The sequence below is a fragment of the Sander vitreus genome, chromosome 21 (genome assembly GCF_031162955.1).
Source record: "Sander vitreus isolate 19-12246 chromosome 21, sanVit1, whole genome shotgun sequence".
Taxonomy (NCBI): domain Eukaryota; kingdom Metazoa; phylum Chordata; class Actinopteri; order Perciformes; family Percidae; genus Sander; species Sander vitreus.
The window spans coordinates 4,037,252-4,059,956 of record NC_135875.1 but is presented as its reverse complement, the minus strand read 5'-3'; the positions used below and the strand labels follow the sequence as shown (position 1 = coordinate 4,059,956).

General features: G+C 41.1%; 1 protein-coding gene across 2 annotated transcripts in view; it reads left to right on the top strand.

Annotated features, from left to right (window-relative positions):
* LOC144536636 (transmembrane protein 150A-like) overlaps positions 1 to 21,316 on the top strand; it is a 40,703-nt gene extending 19,387 nt beyond the window's left edge. For both annotated transcript variants that reach the window (XM_078279872.1, XM_078279873.1), the window contains 3 exons: positions 6,250 to 6,377; positions 16,831 to 17,008; positions 19,055 to 21,316. In XM_078279872.1, coding sequence (XP_078135998.1) covers positions 6,250 to 6,377; positions 16,831 to 17,008; positions 19,055 to 19,317 — 569 coding nt within the window. In that variant the 3' untranslated portion in view covers positions 19,318 to 21,316. The remainder of the gene's footprint in view (positions 1 to 6,249; positions 6,378 to 16,830; positions 17,009 to 19,054) is intronic.
* Positions 21,317 to 22,705: the final 1,389 nt, after the last annotated feature.

Genomic DNA, 22,705 nt, shown 5'->3' with positions numbered 1-22,705 from the left:
AATTCCAAGACGTTACTGACATATAGACACTTTACAAACGGATAACCCCGTCATTGTAACCAAAATATGTCTGAGTTTACAAACTATTTCACACAAATATACCAATTACACAGATGGATATGTACACATAGATAATTTCTCTCGATGTACTGTCTCTCATTTAAACTATACATTCATATTTTCCGGTTTTATCAGCGCAGTCTGACTTATTCCCCCAGTGATGGAAGCTTTATAGCTGGGATGTTCCGTTGGATACTGTAACCTAGTAACTTATTTAATATGAAATATTATAAAAATACGAAAATATGACTATAAACTATGTACATATTACTGTTAACTACCAAATAAAAGTAAAATTACTAACAAAATTCATTACAACTCAAATTGGGTTTTTAATGTAACAAAGTGCAAAAGACATATGTTACACATGCTCAGACTGTTTCTCTCTGTGTGTTCTTGTTCAGTCACTGTGACGTATCTTTGGCTCGGTCGACTGTTTGTGTGTTCAATGATCCCATGAGCACAGCATCAAACTCAAACACTACACATATAGTAAATGGTTAAACCTTGACGCGAGTGTGCTGACTGAAGTTGCGTATTTGTGCTCGCTTCAGGCGTTGAATCACACCAGGGGCACACCTGCTTCTTTTTCTAAGAAAATGCTGGAATTTCAAGAGTTTTAAAAAGCCCATTAACCTGTCTCAGCTCGGGTTTCTTTTCTTTCTGTCTATCGCCCAACTTGGATGTTAATCCCCCCCCACTGAGTGTCCTGCCACGCATTGGCTTCACATAATCAAGATTAGGTATTTAAATTTTTTAATTATTTAATGTTAGTTTAAAAGCATGTAATATTTCATGCAGTTTGCACCTCATTACTCACTAATGGAGGGTCATCTGGCTGACGGGCCACATTAACCAGCAGTGTGTCAAAATGTTGGAGCTGGAGAAGGTCTGTGAAGGCAGAAGTCAACGAAACATCATCCTGGATTGAGGCAGTGGAAATTGACCAGTGCTCCCCAAAGAGCAAAATGGGTTAAATGATTAAATGATGTGTCAAAATGTTCACACTTTTCAATGCTGTACAGCAGCAAGAGCTGTGTGGTGTGGTGTGGACAGGCAGTGATGTCATTAACTCCTGGGAGAACTGCTCGTAACACAGGTCAAAGGTTAAGTCAGGCCATAAAGGCCCAAATCCCGTTCGGGCTGCAACTAGTCTGGTTTACCAGATGCACATGCTGGGATTAAGCCTGACTTCAGATGCCCCTTCCCTTCTGCTATCTCCACTATCTAATTAGCATTTTCCTGATTCCGGCTTCAAATCCACCTTGTAAATTTGCGTTTCCTAGGATAGTGAAGGAATTTCCTGCCATTGGCTGGATCTCCCTTAGCTTCGTCTCGCTTTGCCAGACCTTTCCTCCACAGCGCTGCGGAGGTGGGTCTGGCTAGTCCACACAGCATTCCGGGATGGGAGAAAAACGTGCTCTGGCTTATTGGCATTTCTTTAAACCAATCACAATTGTCTTGGGCGGCGCCGGACAGAGCCGCGGTGCCGCTGCAAAATAGCCTCGGGAAGGAACTTGTTTTGGTGGAACGTGTATACGTTCAAAGGTTGTTTTAGTCGTGCAACAGAAAACTCAGATTGGACAGATAGTCTAGCTAGCTGTCTGGATTTACCTTGCAGAGATCTGAGGAGCCGTTAACCATAGTCCTCAGAAATCCACCAGAGTTTAGAACGCCAACACAAAGAAAGCGGAAGGAAATGGACATCCAGCTGAAAAGAGGGACATTCGGCGGAATTTCCGTTGGCAACGGAACAATCCTGGAAGTGGAACGCGTGGATATAGACTACATTTTGCTTAAATGGCATCCCCGGTTCCTCCACTTGCTTCCCTTCCTCGTGTCTTAGTCTTTGTCCCACCAAGGAAGCATGGGCAAGATGGAGGAAATCATGCGAGGACAGAGGAAATGAGAGGGAGGAGACGTCCTTTCCTTTGAAGCGTCACGTGAATTCATCAGCTGTATGGGTGGAGTTAGCAACGGCTTTCAGCTGCACAGCTTCCAGGAAGGCTGTCCTCGTGTATCCACGCTCATAGCTCTTCAGAGATCCCTCCTCCATCCTAGCTCCTCACTCCTTCAGGGCAGGAATAAGAGCTTTGAGGCGGCCTTTAAGAAGCAGGGCCAGAAGGACTTCCGGTTCAACCGAGGAGCTATCAAATAAGGGAAGTGAGATTCAGCCCTACTCTGCCGCTGATCGGCTTGCCCTGGTATTCTTACCCTTACCCTAACCAATATCGCTCCTCATGTCTAAACCTAACTAATCCAATCAACGAATGCAACAAGCACTAGCCAATCAGAGCAGAGTAGGGTGGGTTATGCCTTCACCGTGAAACACAAATTTGCCCGGAGCTTAGTGCCGCCCAGGACGGTTGTGATTGGTTTAAAGAAATACAAACAAGAGTTTTTACCCCTATCCCAGAATATATAAGCAGTGTAGCCAGAAACTACTCCAGTGCTGTGGAGAGAGATCTGGCAATGCAAGACGAGAGTATTTTTCAAGAAAAAGACAGAAAATAGTAAAAATAATATATGTTATAATTTTCCAAAGCCTTGGTGACGTCGTCAAGTTGCTTATTTTGTTTCATTCATCAGGCTAAAACTGAAATATACTCTTATTTATTATCATTTGTGACAAAGAAAAGCAGCACATCTTTATATTTGAGAGGCTTAGAGAGCCATGTTAGCAGCATGAATAAAAACAGAACGGCAACTTTGTTCAGTTGGTCCGCCACTTTGTTCCAAGCTGAAATATCTCAACAACTATTGGATGGATTGGCTTAAAATTTGGTACAAAATCAGCTTAATTTTTTAATTTCTCCAATACTTTATGCAGCTCTAAATGAAAGCTGTTGGTGCAAGCTCTCACTCTGGAAATTCCCTAACATCAAAAGCATTTTTTCCCTGCTCTCATAAACAATACTGTGTTTATGTTTGGGAGGCAGTTTGTTAAAGTCAGAGGTGTGGTGTGAGTGGTCATGAGAAGATCAGAACGCCAGTGAAGCTTTATGCAAGTGAAGATTATCGCCGGCTGCTGCTGGTTCGCCGCTGGACTCACGATATGAACATCATAACAGTCGCTGTGTGTCCTCTGCAGCGTGATGAGCAGCAGATGTGAGCTGCGTGAGCATCAGGTGGACACGTGGGAGTCTGCGAAGCTTTGATAGAGCAGTTTAACAAACAGACATCAGGAATCTGCTCACACTGAGATCTGCTGCAGTTTCAGACGCAACACTGAACTCGCTGCTCCTTTTCAATTCAAATAACTTTATTTATCCCCTGGGGGGCAATTTGAAAGAACGGGGAGTAGTTCTGACGTGTAAATAAATATAATAACGTACAGGGGTGGAATGTCACTAAGTACAATTACTCAAATACTGTACTTAAGTAAAAATTTTAGGTACTTGAGTCTTTTCTTTTCATGCCACTTTCTACTTGTATCATGTGGACGCGCCAACAGTTTTGTTGTCATCACTTTGGGGCGACAGAAACTACGCACTATAGCTTTAAGGACATTTTCCTGATGATAATTACATACTTTTACTTAAGTAACATCTTCAATGTGGGACTTTAACTTGTAACAGAGTATTTTTACAGTGTGTATTAGTACTAGGTTTTACTTAAAGCAACACCAAAGCACTTTTCCTCTTCGGTCCCCCTACAGGTCCGAAGTGGAATTGTCCATTACCGCTGTCATTCGAACTACAGATCCGTTACCCGATCTGGCAAACATGCATAATGCGGTTACAGCCGATTGAGGGCCGCAAAGCGAATGCAGAAGTGCCGCTCACCCTGTTATGAGTTGATGAACCACTGAAAGGATTTTGGAAACATTATTTTAAGGTACAAAATAATCTTTGGTGTTGCTTTAAAGGGATACTTCACTGATTTAGCATTAAGCTTTGTATCCGTAGAAACACGGTAGATGACAGAAAACGACGATTTTTGCATCATTGGAAGATTTTTTGTCCAAAGAATGGACTACAGCCAGTAGCAGGAGCTATTTCCGCATGTTTTCAACCCGCCCATCAGGGTTGGACTGTCTTCTTTACCCAAAGCTTGCCGAAGCAAAACGAGTGTCAGCCATCTTGAAGCTTCGCTAAACTGGCTCCGTCTTTTCAGCAGAAAACCTTTACAACAATTATGTGCATTCAAACTACCGCACATGTGTACCACCGGGATACATTGGTACAGATCGGAGAATACGCAGGACACTTTATTACAGACGGAATACTGAACACACTACGCCAGCTTCGCCTGCTACGGAGACCAGCACCTCAGCCTGCGGTCTCGCTCTATGCCGCTAGCCGGTAAGGGGACATCCTCAGCGGTGAAACGCGGAACAAGGGCTGGAGCTATGAGCTAGCTAGGTGGAAAGCTAACGCTAGCCGGCCACCTGTTCCATCAATCCTGCTTGCAAGTGTCCGCTCATTAGACAACAAACTGGACTACATCCACATTCAACGAAACTCCCAATGTGAGTTCAGAGACTGCTGTGTTTTTGTTGTTGTGGAAACATGGCTGAACAACAGTGTACCGGACTATCCAGCTACCAGGCCGGCTGCTCTGTCGACGGGTAAGACTCGTGGAGGTGGGGTGTGTTAACACGGACTGGTGCTTGTATCCAACTGACCTCTAACTGCTGGTGGAGTTTGTGGCTGTTAAATGCCGACCATTCTACATTCCACGCAAATTTACGGCTGTTTATAATCGTGTTTACAGCCCACCAAGCGCTAATGCTAGTAGCTATGTGTTAGCTGAACTTTACGGAGCATATGATGTGCGTGCACTAAATGTAGCAGTTTCGTATGTTGTTTTTATATAATGTCGTTTTCATATATTTTAAATGTGTAACACCACTTGAGCCACGGTGAAACGTTGTTTCGTGTATATGGTTGAAATGACAATAAAACACACTTGAGTTGAGTTGACTGTCTCACCGTCTGTCTGTAAATGGTAGGCGTGGCTTGGGAGTAGACGCTAAAGCAGCGAAGCAAGTGCATTCTGGGATTTGGTGTCTTTCATTCACATGAGCCAAAAACCCATTTTCTGGCTTTTCTCGGCCTAGAAGCCACCAATTTCTAAAATAAAATTAACATTTCTACTACATAAGTGACCCAATTTAAATATATATCCATCTTTCCAACGGTTCCTTTAAGGAAAGGATCTGAATACTTCTTCCACAACTGATAATATACACACATTGCTATATACCATAATAAATAATAATTAAAGTGCAATAACAGAAGAGCAGCAGCAACACATGTCCAGTTTTATAATACAAAATGATTGTCAGACACACAACTGTGTGTGTGTGTGTGTGTGTGTGTGTGTGTGTGTTAAGAAAAAGAGAGAGACTATGGGGGGAGAAAAAAGGGAAGCATGTCGTCTTTTTATCGCCTGTTAATTTTATTTATTTAATTGTTGGTTTTTCTGTCCTTTTTTAGCGCTGCCCCATCTTCTATTTTTCCTTTTTGTGTGTGTGTGTGTGCTTTTGTTTCTTCTGTCAAAGCACTTTGTAAACTATTGTTTTTAAATGTGCTATGCAAATCGAGCTCTTTTTTAGCGTTATTAAAGCTAGGGTAGGCAGTTTCCTGGAAAAGTTTCCGAATTTTTTTTCGTTCTTCTGCAACCAGCAAAAAGAAGGGAACAACCCAAATGAAATTCTACACTAACATGCTATTTAGTAGGCTAAAACAGTATGTGAGATTTTTTTTAGTACGTCCGAAACCTACGAATGAATTGCATACTATTTCCGGTAAAATATTACAGTTTCCAATCTGGACACTACACCGGCATAAATATCCCACAATGCAATGCGGTAGTAACGACAACGTTCATAACAGACTAACGGACTGCAACAAAGGCAGCTCTGTAGCATCAGAAACGCTTTAATTTACTATCTGGCGATGCCGCTAGAGCGGAGGTCGGCAGGGGTTACCATGGTTGCGCGTCTTCAACGGCAAGGAGGCTCTCAGGAAGTGACATTCCGAAAGTCTGAAAAGACACACACTCCCATTTATTGACACACTGTTTGTGTTGAACGATAGTTTACATGTTGAGTGTGTAGCGCAGAGTTTGAGATTTCAGACGCAAACACAGTTTGTAGTGTGGGCACGTGGAAAAACACATTTGATTTAAAGTGATTACCAAACTGAACGACTTATTTCTGTCTTTCTCCATCTGCTCTCGTAGTGATGCTGATCGGCCTGCTGCGTTACGCTCACGTCATAGAGAAGCACCAGAACTGTGTCCTGAACACGGCGGGCCTCTCCACCGCGTGGATCTGCGGTGCCGGGCTCATCATGGTCGGAAACTTCCAGGTAATTAGTACATTACATTACATGTCATTTAGCCGACGCTTTTATACAAAGCTATTTATGCTATGCTATATATATTAGAGGTTGCACGCCTCTGGAGCAACTAGAGTGTAAAGTGTCTTGCTCAGGGACACATTGGTTGATGTATTGCTGTGGGAATCAAACCCAGAACCGCCACACCTAAGGCATGTGTCGTATCCACTGCACCATCACCACCGGTAATCACAATCTGATCAGTCACTTTGAAGAGCTGCAGCTCTTTGTGTTGATGATGTTGGTTTAGAGACTCACAGAACGACGGTCGAGGTCGACCTTTACTCCCAGATCTCGTCTCTGTTTCTGTGTAATCATTCGCTTTATGTCCACTGGTGGAAGAAGTATTCAGATCCTTTACTTAAGTAAAAGTACTAATGCCTCACTGAAGACATACTCTGTTCAAATAAAAGTCCTGCATTAGAAATTGTTACTTAAGTGAAAGTATTTAAGTATCATCAGGAAAATGTACTTAAAGTATTAAAAGTAAAAGTACTTGCATAATGCATAAAAATCCTTATATTTTAGAAACTGGAAACGATCCAAACAGTTCTTTCACTCAACTAAGTTTTTGATCAGCTGATCATTTCAGCTGGACTTGTAGGCCGTTATATTGTTGGGTAATTTAATTTATAATAAAACATCAGATTTTATAAGCTACATGTGTTTGGTGTGCAGAAATCCTACTTACTAATGTAAAGTAACTAGTAACTAAAGCTGTCAGATGAATATAGTGGAGTACAATATTTCTCTCTGTAGCGGAGTAGAAGTAGAAAGTTGCCTGAAAAGAAAAGACTCAAGTAAAGTACAAGTACCTCAAATGTGTACTTAAGTAGTACTTGAGTAGATGTACTTTACATCAAATTCCACCACTATTTATGTCAATCAAGCGTGATGATAGTGATAGCGACACATTGTTTATTCTTCAGCTCAAGATTTAAGCTTTACATTTAGGGCTGGATTAAAACACTTTTCCAGAAGCGCCGCCCACACCCACAGTGGCTCCCAGTAAGGCTGTGGGTGTTCCATTTACCTCAGAACTCAAGTCCAATATTTCACTGTGGGGTTAGCCTACAGCCCACTAGTCTGACGTCCCTTTGGTGGCGAAATTATGAATCCCACGCCAAGACCCGCCCTACGAAGACAGCTCGATTGGTTGGGGTTAGGCATTTGACCTCAAGTGGTTAAGGTTAGGATAGCCGATTGGTCAGGGGATAGGACCTGTACAAATGGGGTTACGTTACCTTGCGTAAGCATGGACGCCTGGCCAATAAATGCTATTGAAGGGCGGGTCTGGGCGTGGCCATAGTAGGATTCGTAATATCGCTGGTGGACGTCGGACTAGTGGGCTGTAAGACCAAAGGGAATTTTTCGGGTTATTGAGAGGTCGGAACAATGGAGCGTCCGAGAAATGACATGGCACCCATACAAACAGCGTAGCAACATGTCCACAGATAGACGTTGGACAGGACTGTGTGTACAAGTGATTTAGTGAGACACAAATAAGACAAAAGTGCTAATAACTATGTTACTACAGCTTTCACTACTGTTGATGCACGGGGCATCCATGTTGGATTTTGAGCTTGGAGTACTCGGAGGTTGTCCGAGTACCAACGGGGCGTGTTTCAGAGTTTGACCTTGGAAAATCCGACTTCTGAGTACAAATGGAACGCACTATTTATGTCCGACGAGGTGTCCATTATCAGGAATTAATGGACGACGGTGAGGCCTGAACACGTCGGACAGTTTCCCTGTTAACACTTGAGGGTTTGACTAACACCAGGAATGATCATTCCCATCGCATAAGGTTCTTATGCAATGCAAACGTTGTTCACTGCTCCAGTAAATAGGACGGACCTTAGATAGGACTTACCGCGCTAAGCAACGGGAGATATTTCTGAAACATCTCAACAACAATAGGACGGGATTGCCATGAAATTTGCACAATTTTGTTGTGGTTTCCAGACAATTTATTCCGAAGACTTTGGCGGTCCTCTGACTTTTCCTCGAGCGCCACCATGAGGTTAACATCTCTCGACTACTGAATACATTTCTTGTCCTTCACAATGAATTGTAATAACTTTGGTGATCCCTTTTAAAGGCATAGTTCATATGTTTTGAAGTGTGGTTGTGTGAGCCACTTCTCCAGAGTCAGTGTGTTAGCTACAGTAGACGGCGGTCGGCACGCCTCCAGTTTCGAGAAGCAGACAGGAGTACCGACACGGAAGCTAAGCAATGTCCTGCTGTGGACGGGGGCAGCAGCTAGACACATTTTAGACCCCTAAAAACATCTTTGTCAGTTTAAGTGTACGCTATATTTAGAATATTTTCACCACTTTGTCTGGCTGTCAGACAGCCCTTTACGACGGGGAACTGAAGCATTATATCAATTATACCAGACTCCTTTGACAAAAATAGTAATTTTACCTCGCTGAACACGGGAGTTGCTGCTCTACCGTTGCCTCCATCAGTTAGTTTTATTAGTTCCTAACCTTTTAAAACACCAGAGTCACCAAATAACACAAACTAACTGATGGAGGCAGAGGTAGACCAGCAACTCTTGTGTTCTGCGAGGAGTCTGGTATAACTGATAGAACGTACGAAAGAAATGGTGGCAAAATAAGTTTTAGCACACGATACAAAAGCTCCAAAAAATTAATCAAGGATTGATTTCATGAAAACAATCAAATGGATAAATACATCTCCTCCTCCTGCAAAAAGTGCAGCAGTTTCTAAAATGGAAGTTACGTAATATCTTACATAATGGAGAGAGAGGGAGAGGGAGAGAGAGGGAGAGAGAGGGAGAGATAATTGTTGGTGTTTCTGCCACCTGTTGTGAATCACATGCACATGTTTGTAATGGAGGTGGATGTTTGATCTGTTCTGCAGAGTTGACCAGGTGTCGTCTAATTACAGTCAGCGGGGCATTTTGTAATTGTAGCAGCGTAACATGAAGCCATTATCCTGTAACTAGACATTAAAACATATTAAAATACCAATCAAATGTACTTTTTCTTCTGTGCCTACTAAAAATATGCATGAGGTTAGAACACTGCCTTATTCTCACTTCAATGTTTTTTTTCCCTGTACACTGTTATGACTTTGCTGGTTAGATAAGACTTCCCATGATTTGTGGGTCAGTGCCATGGCAACTGAAAGCAGAGGGTCTCGGTGGCCTCCGTGTAACATCAACAGCGTGGAGGTAACATCCTGCTTCTCTTTAACTAACCAAAATCTCTGCTGCAGGTCAGAGGAAATCATTTTCACTGACATCAAGAACACAGAGGTAAACAGATGCCCGCTGCAACCTCAACTCCCTCTGCCTTACAGATATTTCATCACGATTTCGTTTGACGGGAAGAAAGAATAACAGTTTGTTTCTGCGCCCACAGACATTGCATTTCAAACTTTTCTCACAGATTAGTGGTTGGAAATTATTTTAAAAGTAGCGGAGACCAGTAGTGTTGATCAATTGCTCTTTGTCCATCTGACCTTCAGGGCAAAATTCTAGCCCCTTAAAATAAAGGATTGAGGGGGGTGATAACACACTATATATATATATATATATATATATATATATATATATATATATATATATATAAATATATTTTATATATATAAAAATAATTTTTTTTTATTATTATTTTTTTTTACTTCATACGTTTTTCTGCAAATATAAACACAAACATTCAAGCACCCATCCCACCCTCCCCGGAGACCCAAAGAGTGAACAAATTAAAGAGAAAAAATAAATAAAACACAAAAAAATACTAAAATATCAATAATACTACTACTACTACTACTACTAACTAACTAAAAAAAATAGTTAAACGTTTAAAAACACAGGCTTGTTTTGCAACCACTCAATAATCTACCTAGTACAAAAGTATAAACACACACACACACACACACACACACACACACACGTGTACCCTTTTTTTAAGATTATCTTTTGGGCTTTTATTTGATAGGACAGACGAAGACAGGAAAGGGGAGAGGGAGGGGGGACATGCAGCCAAGGGCCACTGCGGCATTATTTTTTGACCATTCACTGTCAGTCCCTTAACCACATCCGTTTTTTAGGCCAGCGACCCCTTAGCTGAAGAGAGACCAAGTAGGGACCCCCTACTACATATATTGTATACAACTGAGTTGCATATTAAACTGGGTTGAATTGATGGAAATAAATGGTCAATATGTATGCATCATGTATTAACATTAAACATACATGTGGAAGGCACAGTGAATCTTTAAGCTTAACTATATGGCTATAGTAAGCTTATCTTCAATATGTAAATAGATCTTTTTGCAATTAATATGTTGTGTTCATATTAATGTATATTTTCAGACATTTAAATAATACAAAAATGTTTTTAAAATTTGGCGGCACCCCTGCACTAACTCTGAGGACCCCATAGGGGTCACGGACCCCCTGTTGAAGATCTCTGGTTTAAACAAAGCAATTTTTAATACAAAACTATTTATTGTGTGACTATTTTGAACTGTGCACACAAAAGCTGCAAAGAAGCACTGTTGTGCTCTAAGAAGAAAAAGAGAAAACTAAAGACTGGATATGAGACTGATCAATCCTGTTGACGTCAGAAGACCAGACTTAGTGGACAGGAGTGATACCAGCCCGTGATAGAAGGCTGTTAGGTAAACCGTACACATGTAAGTGTTGCTTCTGCTAGTTAGAAACGCTCCGCCGAACGCCTCTCTGATGTGCTCCCCCTCCCCCCCCCACGGTCTCTCAGCACTTTGTACACCTTCCAAGCAAATCTCTTTTGATGTTTTCTTTGTTCTGTCTGGAAATGGTCTCGCAGGCCTCTCTGCGGTAGCATGATCTTAAAAACAAGGTGTGTTGTGTGTCTGTGTTCCTGTGCTCGGCACAATCGGGAAGTCCAATTCAAGGAGGCACTCTTGTGATAATGTCCACCACTTGTTTGAAAAAAGAAGATTAGTGAGGGTACCCTTTTGTGCTGACTTCTGCTGGTTTGAAACAACTGATGAGATAATTACAGACAGATTTTCAGTAGAGACGAAGAGCTACAGCACGTGTGCGTACATGTATGGAGCGTACCCTACATAGAGGAACCGTACAGACAGAGTTTTCATCGCCTCAGGTGCTCGCTGGGTTAAATCTGCTGCTCAACATGTGCTAAGTGTGGCGTTTTCTTTTTCCAGGAATGTAGTTCAGCATGCATGTATGTGTTTAGGCATTGCACTGGTGGAAAGAAACCAAGTACTTTTAATCAAGTACTGCAATTAATACTTTTACTATTGTAGGTTACGTTTCACTCCACCACATTAATTTGCTGGCCATACTGCAGACTCAGATTTTACATACAGAACATATGATGAGCTTATTGCATTGTTATGGATGAAAATTAAAACTGTTTAAGATATTTTAAATGTCAACTTTCAAAAGTGTGTTGAGTGACCGGTTGAGGAAGCTCAGACGCTCCACAGGATGTTTTAGAAAGTCATTTAGGCCCAAACTTATGAATAAGTACAAATATGAACATTTGCATGTTTTTTTTGTGACACTGGATATTTGTTATTAACATAATTTTAAGGATTTCTTTCATATATATTTCTTCACTCTGGTCTATCTGTGCATCTTCATACTCAAAGGTGACCTGTAAAGTGTGTGTGTGTGTTTGTGTCCACCTGATGAATGTAAGTCCAATAATATTTCCTCCTGAGGGAAATCTCCATCTCTTAAGTTGCTGAATATAGCTTTTTCTCTGAAAACAGTTGTGCTATGAGAGTGCTCAGAGTCAAGCAGAACTGTGTGTGTGTGTGTGTGTGTGTGTGTGTGTGTGTGTGTGTTCCTGCTCTGTCTGGGCCCCTCTGATTACATTTCGGGGCACACACTGCATAGTTCATCCTCGGGGTCCGTCGTCCAATTCGCGTTTAAAGGGTGGTCCTCTTGTTGTTCTCCGATTGGCTGCAGGGACCCTCCTCCCTGTGCGTGTGCTCAGTCTTACATAATGAAGCCCCGTGTTTCCCTTCAGAGCAAACATGGCAGCAGGAGTCCTTGAGGAGGCCATGTACTGTAAAAATGTGCTCCAGCCGATAAACAAGGCGCTGCTGCTTACATCTCCGAGCTGGGAGTGTTGATGTTGAAGTGAAGTTCATGAACGAGATTTGCCAGAGAGAGGAGAGAAGTGTATTTACATATCAAGTATGTTTTCAATAAGATTTCATTATGGCCTCTTTCAATTTGTCCACATTTCTTAAGCAGCCTTTTTATTTCCCTTAAGTGATTTTAATCATCTTATCGCACACTCTGTGACAGTATCACATTCTGTATCATCCTCTGCATCTATATGTTTTTGTCAGAAAGCAGTCATCCCAATTTCCCAGAGCTCAGCTGGATGGCTCCAAATTGCTCGTTTTGTCCGACCAACAGTCTAAAACCCGAAGACATTCAATTTACAATCAAATTAAACCGAAAAAAACAGGAAATCTTCACATTGTATAAGCATGAACCAGAGAAGTTTTGGCATTTTTGCTTGATAAATGTTGTGTGGATATAAAAATCTGATAATCGACCTAGAATTTCAGCACTAGTTCCAACCAAGACTCCATGTTTTTAAAGGCTGCCAGATGCCTAGACCCCCCCCCCCGACACACACACACACACACACACACACACACACACACACACACACACACACACACACCTTTATTCTTCCCCGACTCTCTGATAGGCAGGAGTCATGCCTGAAGCCTGAGAGAGACTCTTTGGTCAATGCTTTTGATTTTTCCTGCTGTCCTGATTTGTCGTTGCAGCCTGCGACAAATTACACAGAGATGTGAGCTCTTCAAATCTAGTTTAAAAAGAAGGCATGATGTCTGCAGTTGGTCCCTCTTGGCATAAGAGGTTAAATTAAACCTCCATTGGGTCATTTTTTGAGTTGATTCTTAGCAAAAAACCTTTTGTTCTTTCATAAATATGTGCTCATTCATGTGTAATTACTTCCACAAACTAATCAAAGTATTCTCATAAGCGTAGAATCTGCCATTTAGAATCATTCAGAATACATACCAGCGACTCGCTCGAATGATGGCCGCCATCTAGCGCTTTCATCTTTAAAATATTATTATATTATATAATTAGCCAAAGAGGGACATACCTCCGCCTTTCGCGCTTTTCACTCAGTGGCACTGACTGCGACGAATGCCAGGGAGGGAGGGGGAGAAGATTACTTGCTACTGCCGGCAGATTTGAAAGCCTGTTGAAAATAGAGGATTGCGCCTATTCTCGAGGACATGTAACGGAGTCGCCAAGGAAGTTAAAAAGAGAATTAAAACGACAACGTGACAGGAAAGCAACAAGACCAAAGTTAATATTGGAGTTGAAGATGCAAAGAGATCATAAGGAGCAAGGATTTTAAAAGGGACGCCGACGTTGCCTGCTTTCTTCTCGACAGGTCATTCTGCCTATTTGTGTCAATTCAAAGTTTTATAGTTGCTACTTGCTTGGCTAACTATAGCATGGGTGTGCATAACACTAGAACGACGTCTAGGATACTTTACCTCGCGTCAATGATGAAAAAGGATTGTTTACCTTGTAACATAAACGTCATCATATGTGTCGTGATTTCCCTGGCAGACAACTGACGTAATGGAGTTGTAACACAGACTAGCTACAGCTAGAACAGCTGCGTGTAAACGATGGAGATACTAAGAGCTAATTTCAGTTTCATTGACATTGTTCATACTGCTCAGAGAAATATATTAAAAACACAAACCTCCGTTGCTTCTCTCCTACGCTGTAAACATTGCCTTACACTATTAATCTCGTACAATATACAGAATAACAGTGGTGGAATGTAACGAAGTACAAATACTTTGTTACTGTACTTAAGTACATTTTTCACGTATCTGTACTTTACTTAAGTACAATCAATAGTGCATACTTTTGACGTTTACTTCGTTACATTTTGCAGCAATTACCTATACTTTCTACTCCACTACATTTCTACAACGTTCCGTTACATTTTCTGATCAGTTTTTCCCCCCTGCCAAAACGTCTTCCTGACCGTCACACGTTTGCAGTCCGCAGGGAAGCCTTCAGCAGCGGCCGTCCAGCTCCCGGTGCCGCTCGCGATATTACGAATCTCACTATGGCCACGCCAAGACCCGCCCTTCAATAGCGTTTATTGGCCAGGGGTGTACCGCTCCGGTACTACCGCTGCTCCTGTTACTGCTGCTGCTCCCGATACTCTGCTTGGTCATATCTGAAGCATCCGTTCACATAGGATTAATATACAACCCGTATATCTATCTTAAAAACACTCCCGGTCCTCCTCAGCTTTGAAGCCACGTACTTGTTGTCCAAGCCCGTGTGTTCTTGCTAAATAAAAGTGTGCAGCATTCACTGTCCACTGACAACTTGGAATTTGTGTGCTCTGAAATGGATGCAGCCTCCTCTTTGCAGAATCCTTTTACAGAGAAGAAAGACATTTACAGAGAACTTCTAGGTGGCTTAAACATTTAAATCTGTTCCGACTTGTACATTTGCTTGCTCTTTGTTTCTCTTCCCTGTAATTACACAGCTTAAACGGCTGTGATTTCCACCACAATGCACCTCTGTCGTTGACTTAACCCCATGTTCGGGACGTGTCATCGTCGTACCAGCTGCTGCATTTGGAAAGATATGAGCGTGCACACAGGAAGTGTTTTAAAAGGACTTCCTCTGCCTGTGATGCTGAGACTGGACTGGGTTCAAACTGAGTGCTTCTTCTGTCTCTGTGTCAGACATCAGAATGGAGAGGATGTCATTGCTTTTGTAGATTGGCGTCATTACAGTTTTTTTTTCTCCCGTATGGTATTTTGCTGGTGCAGATTGTCCTGTACTAACCTGCGACCTTCTTTCTCGGATGATATTGTAACAGTGATTACCCAGTGAGTGTTAGGTCACCATGACCCGTGTGTTTCTGTTGGTGTGTCATTTGTGTGTTTTTTTTATATCCGCTTGGTTGTGTCCATGAGAAATGATGCTCAGATGATGCTCAGATTTACTGTTCATTATAATGATGACTCCCAAGACATAGGAGAACTGTTTCAGACCACACAAATGCTTGTGTAGCATTACTGTGTGTGTGATATCAATAAATATGGCATTACTATTTTGAGTATTGGCATAAGTGAATGTCATAAGGGCAAAAGCATCTCAACTTTTTTTTAAGAAATGTAGATATATTGTCCACTGTATAAGTTATGTTTATTTTTTCCCTGTTTTGACTCCCAAGACATAGAACTGTTTTAGCCAGCAGATATGCTTGAGGTGTGTGTGTGTGTGTGTGTGTGTGTGTGATATCGATACATATCTGTGAGATTCGATTTCCGTTTTATTTTTTCATTTGTCTTTATGGTCCCATAACCTTTTTTTAACATTGAAGTGACATCACTGCAGCACAAATATTCTAATAGCCTAGTTTGTCCTGAAAAAAATGGCGCTTATAGATTGACTGTGCACAACAGGGTTGATGTTTCACAAGCTTTTTTAGAAAATAAAACCTTAGGGCTCAGAGGGTTTTTAAGGGTTAATAGTTAGAAAAAGATTTGATCAGTAACACTTTGTGAAAGGGATCAGCTCATCTGTACCAGATCAGTATTCAGCTATAGCACATGTGAGATGGTTATCGTTAGTAAAGAAGAAATAACTTAATATCCTCAAAAATGCATGTTTCACTGATCTCTGAAAAGAGAACAAGACTATGCATTAGGTACAGTGGTGCTGTGTGAGCTGAATGCTAACGGCTTCAGGCTAACACGCTAATGACAAAGCTAACATGCTGATGTTTAGCAGGTGTAATGTTTACTAGAGATGGTCCGATACCATTTTTGCTTCCCGATACCGATTCCGATACCTGAACTTGCGTATCGGCCGATACCGAGTACCGATCCGATACCAGTGTGTCATATATTTTATTATGTTTTAACATCTGTATACTACGATCCCTGTATGGATGTGATATGATTTCTATCTTTGTTGTCAGTCTGGCTCAGGTTAAACTCTTTGTGAAACATGAACAAACACAAACAATGAACGTCACAGAACTTTGTAATGTTTACCATGTTCACCATCTTAAGTTTGGCATGTTAGCATGCTAACATTTGCTAATTAGCACTAAACACAAAGTACAAGTGTATTGTTGACCATGTTCACCAACCCTTAACCTTGTGTTGTCTTTCCGTCGACCATGAATTGAAAATTAACGTTTTTGGGGCGTTTTATTCATGCTCATTAAACCTAATTTATACGACATTATACCAAATTTTTTGGTTAAAAAAAGCAGAACAGAGCAGTGAGACCTACATGAAAACCCATGATATTGCTACTTGTATTTCCCTGAGGTTAAACAGTAGCTGTGGAAGACTTTAAGTGATTTGTGTGTTTATTTCTCAGGTGGATTTTGCCAAAGTCCTTCACTACGTCGGGGCCGGAGTGGCGTTCCCCTCCAGCATGCTGTTTGTGTGTCTGCAGTCAGCTCTGACCTACCGACTGGCCAAGACCCAGGGGGAGTACCGGATGGGTCACCTGCGTGTGGGGATGGCCCTACTGGCTCTGATCGCCCTGGTGCTCAGTATCCTTGTCTATTTACACATTACGACACTTTCTTAAGATTTAAGGGATTTTCTTCTCTTGTTCTGTGAGTTTAGAGGAAGATCAGTTAAAATATAATTTCAAAAACAAAATTCTAGAGAGAAAATTTGTTTCTGTTATTATTTCTTTAAAATGTCTATAGATACAGATATATCAAAACTACAGTGTAAAAATACTGTGTTACCAGTAAGTTACCAGTAGTTCCTGCATTTCAAATCTTACTTAAAGTGCTCATATTATGCTTTTTGGCTTTTTCCCTTTCCTTTATTGTGTTATATATACCCCAAAGGAACTTACCATCTCCAACAGAAAACACTGTTCACAAACTGCTCCAAACAGCTCTATTGTAGTCCAGCCTTTACTTCAGAGACAAACGTGGTCACTTTGTAACACACGTTATAATGCTCGCCTAGCTGCTAGCATGGCACGCCCTCATACTCTGCTTCTGACTGGCTAGTAGTCCTTACCTAGGTACTGTCAGGGCACGCCCTCATACTCTGCTTCTGACTGGCTAGTAGTCCTTCCCTAGGTACTGCACATGTGCGACTCCCAACAAAGATGGAACAGAAGTGAGATGTCTCACTCTGTAGCTAAAACAGAGAGCTCAACACACAGGGTGAAAAGAGGAGCTGCAGCAATGTGCAGTACAACAAAAATATGGTGTTTTTTGAAAAGTAAACCATGTAAACCTATTCTGGTACAACCTCTAAATACAATTATGAACCTGAAAATGAGCATAATATGAGCACTTTAAGTAAAAGTAAAACAGTGTCAGCATCAAAATATACTTAAAGTATCAAAAATACCACAAAGAAGTGCTTCTAATGCAGAGCAGTGTTTACAATATTATTTTGGATTATTAATGTGTTGCAGCTGGTAAAGGTGGAGCTAATTTTAACTACTTTGTATACTGCTGGGTAGTTCAATCTATAATTCATAATTTATGAATTGATTTAGAATTTGTTTTAATAATCTGAATCAGCAAAGTAACACAAGCACTAAATACATGTAGCGGAGTAGACATAAAGAGGAAAGTCTCAAGTACAAGTACCTCAAAATTGTACCCAAGTACAGTACTTAAGTAAATGTACTAAACAAAAAAGAGGTTTAAGTGTTGGTGCGTGTTACACACCTAAGACTTCACACAATTACCTCAAGTGATCAAAACAGTCACAATGGGTAAGACAAATTCCAGGACACTTCTAAAACTGTATTTACCTTCTTTTTTTTAAGTACAATAATGAAATACTACTCTATTCTCTCTACTCAGATATTATTGTAGCTGAACATACTGCTTACATTTGTTCAAATGAACAACAATATCAGAGCACGCCAAAATCATCTGTGTGTCTGAAAACACCTCAGTCCCCAGAGGGTTAAGTACAGTATTTGAGTAAATGTACATAATTACTTTTCCCCACTGCCAGTGTGTTTTGTTTGCTTGCATGATCTTCGCTGTGATGCTCCGGCGTAAATTGTGTTACATGGCCCCCTGCTGGAGAAAGAAATCCCCTTCCTGAATCCAAATGTCCACCCTCTGGACGACTTCTTTTTTTTTCTCCAACGTTTATTAAAATTTTTAATTTTTATAACCCGTGACATACAACACAATCCATTATGAACAAAGCTTAGTGAAAACAGTGTGTCACTTCCCTTCAATTCTCCCACCCACCCCCAAACCAGCCCGGTTCAGGTCCAAAGCGGACGGGGACACACAACACAGAACATCACATAGCCATCGATCAAATCTGGGCCCCCTGACCTGAAATCCCTGATAATTAAACTGTATCTTGAGTGTGCCCAACTCCCAAAACAACAGATCAGCTTTTTTTTACAAGCCACTTCTGTTTAAAAAGTCTCACTACATGAATACACTTATACATCAAAAAATAAGACAAAAGATGTCTTCAAAAATCCCATCTATGAAGACCACACATCTGCAAATGTGGGGATGTCTGGATTCATGAGAGAGAGATTTACTGACCTGGCTGTGTAACCGTTGTCCTCCTTAACCTCTGATCACCAGGCGGAGTTTTCTTTTGCCAGGAGAGCTTCGCCCTGCAGCACGCCTCCGCCATCTTCGAGTGGATCTACTGCATGCTCATCATGCTCTTCTACGGGACTTTTGCCTTCGAGTTCGGCGGCATGTCGGGGGACACGCTGATGGTGCTGTCCCGAGGAGGAGGAGGAGGAGGAGGAGGAGGGGGGCAGAGCTTCTCCACCTCCGAGAACAAGACGGAGGTGGGCGGCTCCAACCACCACCAGCCAGAGAGCTTATCGATACTGTAACCAAACTGCAAACAAGCGTCAGCATCCCCTGGAGTCCAAAGGGGACACGTGGGCCAATCTGGAAGACTCCAGCATGGAGTCTGGAGCCTGGAAGCTGCATCCTGCGTATCGTCACGCTCCCTGTTTCACTCAGCCACAGTGCCAAAGCTCTTCTGCGCAGCCAGGACTAGAGATGGTCCGATACCATTTTTACTTCCCTAAAACGATTCCGATGCCTGAATTTGTGTATCGGCCGATACCGAGTAGGGATCGACCGATAGTGGTTTTTCAAGGCCGATACTGATAATTAGTAGTTCATGAAAGCGATAAAAGATATTTGGAACCAATATGCATTTACTATGAAAATGTAAATCTTTAAATCCAAATTAGTGTTTTGGAATGTTACAAACTCCAACGCAAAACTTTGATTTAATGCTTTAAGCAATTATTTAAAGCTATAGTGCGTAATTTTTTGCTGCCCCCGTGATGAATTCTATGTAATTTCAACAAAACTGTTGGCGCGTCCACGTGATGTTAGCCTTCCGTGATCGCACACCACCCCTCCTCCACACAGTTGCTTGTAGCCAAGGAGGACACGGAGGATTAAAAAAACATGATGGACTCTTCAGAAGAGGTCATTAACTTCACTCGAATTTCTGCTCACAAAAGTCGCCGGACGCCACAATCTTCTGAACACAGTCACACTGAGAAATCCAGAGAGCAGTTGTGAGGAGCTGATAGTCTTCATTAGCTTTGTAGCAACTCATTTGGCAACGGCTTCAATGGAACAGACGTTCATTAATATCAAAAAGTTACGCACTGAAGCTTTAGTACGCTAAATACACTGGGATGTAGCGGAGCCAACGTAGCACACTTTTTAATTCATTAACTTTAGCGCTTATCAGGCAATACAACGCCGTTAAAGATAATCTGCAAACTGCCAAAAAACGACCCAATAATCGGTCTGTCCCTAATACCGAGTACCGATCCAATACCAGTGTGTTAAAAAATACATATATTTTACTATGTTTTAACAGCTGTAAACTAGGCTACTATCCCTGTATGGATGCGATATGATTTCTATCATTGTTGTCGGCCTAGCTCAGGTTAAACTCTTTGTGAAACATGAACAAACAATGAACGCCATAGAACTTTCTTTTACCATCAAGTTTGACAGTGAGTCATAACGTAAAAAGAACATAAGTAACCTACTTTAAAGTAGATTTTCTTCAGGGCTAAATTACGTGGTATCGGACCAGTACTTACCGATACCAGCATTTTAGGCAGTATCGGAGGCTTTTCTGATACATGTTTCGGTATCAGAAACATCTCTACCAAAGACTGAAACACTCTACAGACTTTTTCCCTGCTTTGCAAAAGACATTGCACAATTTCAGAAGTGCCTTTCTGAACCATGAAAGAGATACACACGCATACACCACACACAGTTGTCGCCGTTTGTTTTTATTCTCTTAATATAACAATCACTCTCTGCATTCTCGGCCAAAAGTCGCCTTTCATCAGACTGGACGTCCCTGAAAGTGCCTCAGATTCAGCGGCGTCAGTTTGTTTGAATGTTTAGATGTTCAGACACTGAGCTCTGTGTTGTTTTTTTTTAACTCAGGAAGTTTTGTTACATAATCAGCTTTCGCTCTTCACTTCACTGAGTTAGGTGAAGTTTTTCCAAAAGACGTTTGACAATAGATGGACTAAAGGTCACTGTGCGCCAAGAATAATTCATTTAATGTGGTTTAATGTTACTTTGTTAAAGCATTTTGTGCAACTCTTTATGGCAACAAGGCTCATATTGGCCAGATAAGTTCTGTTATCTGCATATTTTGTTGTTTGTCTTACTTCAGCTCTTTGCCAAAGTTTGTCTGTCTGACAGTTCGAATAGGACCAAACTACTCCGTAAGGACGGATGTTGTCATGCTGTATCTGATCATAATACAGGAATACTTCTACAAGAATGTAAAGTTTAATAATGTATGCAGAGAACAAAAGAATTAAAGCAAGTAGGGAAAAAAAGATGTATGTTCATTCATACATGCCGCCTCGATGAGAAATGAAATGCTTCTTGTTAAAATGTTTTATTGTTGAAAAAAAACATACTTACATAATTTTCCAGGATTAATGACACAGTACGTGTGCAAAGAATGAGATTTTAGGTGAGAAACACGTCACACAAGGTTCCAGATTTTCAGGTTTTTCTCTGATTCCACGAGATTTTAAACACGTTATGATCACATGTCATTGTTGCTTTGTGTGTCTGCAGGTCTTGATGACAATCAGTTTTTAGTGTCATATATATATATATATATATATATATATATATATATATATATATATATATATATATCTATATCTCCAACTGAAAACATCTGTTCAGAATGCAGGTTTGTGCATTTATTTCCAACTGAAATCCTAAAAGCTAGTAAGACTTTCAGCCTATATGTACGGAAGAGGATTAGGGCCACATGTCAAAAATGTATTTGAGTTCTGAGTTTAAAGTCAGAATTCAGACTCTTTTTTTTTTTAAAGGTTTTTAAACTTAGTTTAAAAAAGAGTCCGAATTCTGAGAAAACTTTTTTTTTTTTTTTGTCAGAATTCAATACATTTATTCACATGTGGCCCTAATCGTCTTCCGTACATATGCAATAATTTTAAGACCTTTTTAAAGGCTTCAGATCACTGGTTCCCAACATGGGGCTCCTGATCCCCACTGGGGGCCGCCAAAGCTTCACGGAGCCTGCGAGGCCTTCTGGATTTTAAGGGGTGTACAGTAAGACAACTTTTAAAACATATACTGATATACTGTTGGCTTATATCTCAGCATTTCTTCATTTTTTTTTTTTTAAAGTTTGAAAACTTTTTTTCATAATGGAAAACCAAAAAAGGCGAGTAGAGTCGAGTCGAGCAGGTACCACGTAATGAAAAAACGCCATTAGAAGGTGTCCATAGTTTACTCACCGATAGAAAATGGGTCCCTTAAAGTGATGGTTCGGAGTAATTTCACCCTGGGCTGCTTTGCACCTTGACCTCGAGCCAAACAACCCCCCATAAGCTTTTTTCCCTTGTTATAACGTTGGTGGAGTTAGCGTTATTAGCTGGTTAGCTTAGTGCAGGCGGTAACGGATCCACGTTTGTATCTTGTAAATTACCCCACTAATAATGCCCGGAATGATACCAAACTTCTACAGTAGTACAAATAGTTGCTGTACTTATAAAATGAGGCATTAGAAAGTTTGTTACTACACCAGAAGTATATTTAAATAACACTTGCCTGATGGATACTCCTCTCAGCTGTTACCGCGCTATCGCGCAGTACTTACATACTACTACTACATACTTCTGGTGTAGTTACAAACTTTCTAATGCCTCATTTTATAAGTACAGAAACTATTTGTAC